The sequence below is a fragment of the Anoplopoma fimbria genome, chromosome 1 (assembly GCF_027596085.1).
Source record: "Anoplopoma fimbria isolate UVic2021 breed Golden Eagle Sablefish chromosome 1, Afim_UVic_2022, whole genome shotgun sequence".
Lineage (NCBI taxonomy): Eukaryota > Metazoa > Chordata > Actinopteri > Perciformes > Anoplopomatidae > Anoplopoma > Anoplopoma fimbria.
The window spans coordinates 20,064,185-20,070,332 of record NC_072449.1 but is presented as its reverse complement, the minus strand read 5'-3'; the positions used below and the strand labels follow the sequence as shown (position 1 = coordinate 20,070,332).

Below are 6,148 nucleotides of genomic sequence, written 5' to 3'. Positions count from 1 at the left end.
AAGCGGTGACTAATAACTTGTTATCCCCAAACTCTTCCCTTTCTGCTCACGCCTTTTCACACCTCGCCTGTTGCTGTAGCCTCTTGCTCTGCGGCATGCCCGCCCCGTGACATTGTTTGACATCACGACCGAAATGTAGGCTGAATGTTAGGATTTCATTCATAATTTAACTTGCCACATTCCCACTGGTGTCCTCGTGTAGGCCAGGCTTTAACAATGAATCACGTTTCTGCTCGGCTGGGTGATGTTTTCTATGACAGGCGCCGATTTCCGTCACTGCTGCCCACTGTACATGACAGAATTACACTGTTTACCATACTATGTTGTTTTTTCATTGGGTTGAATGAGGCTGCTGTGTGACCTACACTAAAATATTCCCCTTAGATTTACATCTATAGTTATGTAAATAGATGTACATCTATAGTTATGTAAATAGATGTACATCTATAGTTATGTAAATAGATGTACATCTATAGTTATGTAAATAGATGTACATCTATAGTTAGATGTACATCTATAGTTATGTAAATAGATGTACATCTATAGTTATGTAAATAGATTTACATCTATAGTTATGTAAATAGATTACATCTATAGTATGTAATCTATAGATGTAAATAGATGTACATCTATAGTTATGTAAATAGATGTACATCTATAGTTATGTAAATAGATGTACATCTATAGTTATGTAAATAGATGTACATCTATAGTTATGTAAATAGATGTACATCTATAGTTAATCTAAGGGGAAAGATTGGGTGCATTTGGAAATGATTATACTGTTAAATCCATAGTGTAATTGGCACCACTCCTGACTCTAGGGAGTGTTCAGACGGTTCAGACTGAAAGGAGGCTTTCCTCGAGACAGGACTCCCGAGGGCGTGTCCTGAGAAACTTCACAGCAGGGTTTCCCTTGCATGCCTGGCGGGGTTCCACACCGGAGCGATTTAGTTTGTGCTGCAATAAGCCCTTGTGTATATATCTTCTGGTGTTTTCCAGGTTAAAATCAAGCCCTATAGGCTATACATGTTCAGACTCACTGGATCATGTCCTCTGTACAGCCTCAGCCAGTAACAGACTCACTAAGCATGTTAAAGTGCACATGTGTGATCACAACAACACCCCTCAAATGCTCATAGATAGGTATCCATAGTAGGATTAGTTATGTCTCCATTGACGTATAGCCAACAAGGTCCCGGTCTAGATAGACTCATGAGGTCCTAAATAGATATTTTCCATATTTATCACTCTAAAGTTTCTGAAATTTCCTCTCAGAAATTGTCAGACGGTGAGAAATCTCTCCTGCCTGGGATATTATTAAAAAAAACCATCTATTATTATCCGTCGGCGAGGTGAGCTTCTGGTCCATTTCAGTGGGAGAGGGATTCCCTCAACGTCACCAAGGATACCAAACACAACACCAAAGCACAAATATGGGCATGTACGTCAGCGGAACTCCGAGGCGGGACTTAAAAGCTAGAAATGCCCTGGTTATACTCGAGGAGGATGGATCCATTCATAAGAGCAGATCTGCTACTGTGCACCGTAATACTCTCTAACCTCCTCTGACATTCCTCGGGCGGACTTCATGGATCTATAGCCGATAAAAGAAAGCGCTCCGAGGATTTAAAGCAAAAACGAGAGGACTTTTAATCAGATTGCATTTGGGACGCTTTCCCCAGTAACGCGGGGAACAGGATTAAGCCTCTCCATGCAACTTTTTTGGAAAGAGACCAAGAGCATCTCAACGGGGAATAGTAAAAACATCAGCAACGGTAGGTCAATGTTGATTTTATGTGGACGTTATAAGATATAATATGCTGTTTGAAGTTAATTCTTACTTTTAAAAAAAAAAAAAAAAAAAATCATCGCCGTTTAAAGTTGGTCAGAAACATCTGTCCACCGCTGTTCTCCAGGCTGCTTCAATGGATTTATGCAGACACAGCAATAACGCTGGCTGGTGGTGGGATTATCCAACTTTTTTATATATTCTTTAAAACCAATCAATGTAGCTTTTATTATTTAAGGTGTGTGAACTGCACTGCCGACCACCAGTCATGCTCTCCTTACAGTAATATGTATGTAATGTACAGGCTGTGTTATGTAGTAACCACTGCCCTGCCGTTGCAGGTGACATCGCGCGGTCTCTGGTGACTGCAGGTGTCGCGTTCTCTCCCGGTCCCTCCGGGGAGATGTTCAAAGGCTTCACCGGCGACCCAGACAGCGGTTCCCGTGGAAGCTCCTCTCCATCTATAGAGTCCCAGTACCTTTCCTCCGTGGACTCCTTCGGAAGCCCGCCGACCACCAGTGCTCCGCAGGTGAGTTTGAGACTATTTCAAATGACGATGAGAATGAATGGACATGTATCTTAAAAGGAAAAACACAGTAATATATATGTATGCTGTATGCTGAATAGGACATGTGCTTACATTTCTGACACGAGCCTATTGCTTGTGGTATTTAGCAACCATATGTGATTTAAACAATGTTATATGTAGGCTTTGTCATAAACGGCAAAATATGTTAATATATTAGAATGTACTAAATTAGGTATAATGTGTGTGTGTGTGTGTGTGTATATATATATATATAGGCTATATATATATATATATATATATATATATATATGATATCGGCTATGCATGAAAGTAGCTTAAATCATATAACATAAATACCATAGGTAGGCCTATAAAAAGCATTGAAACATGACTCTTATAGTCTAGACTTTTAATGGCACTTCATATTTTGTATTTTTATCGGGGTCTGGTGATGTTCCTAATCGATCTGCTTGTTTACTACTACTGTGATCAGATATAAATAGTCTCGCTAAATACATCAAAGATTCAATACAAATGTGCCGCTCTCTGTTGCTCGTAGTAACCCTGTTAGCAGCCCTCGGGCTTTGACAACGTGCCCAGTTTACAGCGCGCCGCAGAACGGATGACAGGGCGCTGGAACTCTCCTACGTCAGCGCCCTAAGCCCCGCCCCTCTCCGCTTCTCTCCTTCCACGCGCTCCGCTCTCCCCTCACAGGCCTCGCCGTGACGTAAATGCTTATTCTATTTTGGAGCGCTACGTCTCGTTGCCAAGGGGAACACCGGGGGTGTGACGGGGGAGGAGGAAGAAGGAGGGGGAGACGCTCTTCGAGAGCGGTGATTGGTCGAGGCGGACAATCTCGGAGCCGCCTGTCCCAATGTCTTTTCACGCTTTTAGATGAATATTGATGGCGCTCGATAGTGTCCTCCTCGGCACTGAAATAAAACAAGAAAGACAGGCGACAGATGTGAGCTTTCTATGCGGATTTATATGCTGATACATGGAGAAAGTTGTGACACAGCAACAGCAGATTAAAATATGAATTCAAGATTCAGGCTCCATTTCATTTAGCCGACTGCTGGGTTTTTTCCGTCGCTCATACACCTCTATTTGTACACTATAATGTTTCCAATATTTCTTCTTCTTTGATGGTTGGATAAACTTTTTTTTCCCACAGTTTTTTAAATCATATGATATATCTACATGACCTGTAAATGCACTTTTATAGACTACATGAACCATTATGTGCATCAAATTAAGTTCAAAGATATTGCTATTATTTTTTTTTTATTGTTATAATTTGATATGTCATGCCAATTATCTTCACTAGCAATTGTAGTTTGTAACAATTCATAATATTACCTTAATTATAATAACAATGCAGTCCATTAAAAACAACAAAATTACCCTTAATGGCAGTAACTTCGAGAAAGTAACTAATCCATGCTTGTTCCTGTCTGTATTTTTGCCCCTGATTTTACATCCTGTGTTTTTGTCCATGTATCCTGCTCAGGAGTGTGTGTCAGCGGGGGCCAGCTTGAGCATTGTGGGCAGCGGGCCAGGGGCCAGTATCGGACCAGAGATGCCCGGTTCATTCGTGCCCACCGTCACTGCCATCACCTCCAGTCAGGACCTGCAGTGGATGGTACAGCCGACCCTCGTCTCCTCCCAGGCCTCTGGGCAGAGTGGGTCCACTGGGACCACAACCATGACCCAGCCTTTGTCGTTAGTTGACCCATATGACATGCCGGGCCCTAGTTATTCCTCGGGGCCTGCGTTCACCCCTCAAAGCTTGGACAGTCAGGGCCCTGCTCCAGGCCCAATCCGCCCGTCCAGAACCCGCAGCCGCCGTACACGAGACGAGTCTGTGAGTGACGATGGAGATGTTGGTGTGTTAGTAAGTGTGTGTGCTTGAATCATTTGTTTGTTGACTTGTTACACATGCAGTGAAGGTACATGTTTACATGGGCGCCAAAAGGATCAAATCCAACTACTGTGTACTGGGCTGTGAAGCAGCTGTGTGCACAAATACTTTTAGGGGCATGGGTAACAAAAAAAGGGCACTTCATGTCTACTATAGGCCTTTCTCATGCACAGACCAACTAAACAGGGAAATGGGGGCTGAGTAGGAGTCTGTTTGGGACGAGAATAAACTATACTGCCAAAGTGTGAGGAAAATGTTTACATTTTTCTTAAGCAAACAGCAAATTTGCTCTCAATACAACCATAGGTGGTGTAGCCACCCTGACCGCCCATCCAGGTCGCCCTCCACTGCAGCTTGGACAACATGACCACATTTTTCAAGAACACAGACAACACTTTTATCCTAATCCTTTTCATCTTATTCCCTCTTCGTCCTAGCTAACACCTGAGGAGGAGGAGAAGAGGCGTGTTCGGAGAGAGAGAAACAAGTTGGCCGCCGCCAAATGTAGGAACCGCCGAAGAGAACTCACAGACAGACTGCAGTCGGTGAGCTTGGCCTTGTTTTAGCTGCCAGAATGAGTAATGATCATAATTACATACTTTAAGTTACCTCCCTTTGCATTGCAGAGTGCGTGAGATTATGGTTTATAGTAATGGGGTTTAGCTGTGGTGAAGACAATTATAGTCCTCAAGACAGACTACTGTACCTACGATATTTATGGCCTAATTAATGGGCTCTTACATAAACCACCATACTTATCCAACTGCAGGTGAGGAAGATATTTTTACTGGGATGGATAAATCCACCTCCACAAAATCTCAAGTAGTGGTTTGGCGTAGTTAACACTTTTTTTCTCTCTTTCTGCTTCACATCTTCTTCCTTCTGCTACCCATTTCACCCACCTGTCTCTTGTTCCACTGTCCATCTCTCCCTGTTTCTTTCATTCTGTACCTGCCAACAGGAAACGGACATACTGGAGGAGGAGAAGGCAGAGCTGGAGGCTGAGATCTCTGAGTTGCAGAAGGAGAAGGAGCGCCTGGAGTTTGTCCTTGTGGCCCACCAGCCCAACTGTAAGGTCCCGTACCAGGACCAAGCTCAGCACAGCTCGGCGCAGCTCCCTCCCCAGACCTTACAACAACCCGTCTCCATCGTGGGCTTGGCTGTGACAGAAGACTCTTTCTATCTGCCTCCTGCCTACTCAGCCCATCCGTCCTCCTCACAGTCCCAGCCTCCGGTTCAGCAGCAAGTTCAGCAGCAGCCTCAGCCAGGGCTAATGCAGGAGGTAGAGTTTTCTAGTTCTTTCTATGGCTCAAGTGAGCCGGCACCAGACGGGCCGTGCCACATGGCCAGCGACATTGGTGGTGGTGGGGTTAACCATGACGGTGCGGCCATTGGCAGCTACAACGCCTCATACACATCTTCATTTGTGTTCACCTACCCAGAGGGAGCCTGCGGGGTCAGTGCCAACCAGAGGAACAGCAGTAGCGAGCAGTCATCTGATTCCCTGAACTCGCCCTCGCTGCTGGCGCTCTGACTGACCGACAGACACACGCACACACATATCAACAAGCACGTACATTACACTCGTTGGAAGTAGAGGCCCGAGGCATCAGTCTCACAGATTGGGAGAAAAGAACCAATCGTTTGTTTTCTGATTGGGTTAAAGTTTACACATTCATGCATTCCAAACAAGAGCCATACAGATAGTTACATTATATCTAACCTTTGACACCGATACATAAATAATTTCTTGTTTTGTGTTATTAGAATTCCTGCAACTGGACAAGATAAGTGAATACAAACTGAGTTACAAACTCGTGTCCAAGTTGCAAATCTTAGGTGCTGAGAATAAAAAGATGAATACAAAACAGCACATTGAGTAAGTACCATAGACCAGCTTTACATT

The 6,148-nt window shown here is 44.0% G+C and overlaps 1 protein-coding gene across 1 annotated transcript; it reads left to right on the top strand.

Moving 5' to 3' along the window:
• The first annotated feature begins 1,714 nt into the window (after positions 1-1,714).
• On the top strand, positions 1,715-5,776 carry fosb (FBJ murine osteosarcoma viral oncogene homolog B). Its single transcript, XM_054603967.1, has 5 exons — positions 1,715-1,778; positions 2,134-2,321; positions 3,832-4,215; positions 4,680-4,787; positions 5,204-5,776. Exons 1-5 carry the CDS (start codon positions 1,715-1,717, stop codon positions 5,774-5,776), a joined length of 1,317 nt encoding a protein of 438 aa, XP_054459942.1.
• The last annotated feature ends 372 nt before the right edge of the window (positions 5,777-6,148 follow it).

What these genes read in the sequence shown, in the direction of transcription:
- fosb (XM_054603967.1), top strand. Translation starts at nt 1,715, where the DNA reads ATGCAACTTTTTTGGAAAGAGACCAAGAGCATCTCAACGGGGAATAGT. An exon ending in CGACCACCAGTGCTCCGCAG is followed by an intron (nt 2,322 to 3,831) that starts GTGAGTTTGAGA and finishes TATCCTGCTCAG; the next exon opens with GAGTGTGTGTCAGCGGGGGC. An exon ending in TCACAGACAGACTGCAGTCG is followed by an intron (nt 4,788 to 5,203) that starts GTGAGCTTGGCC and finishes ACCTGCCAACAG; the next exon opens with GAAACGGACATACTGGAGGA.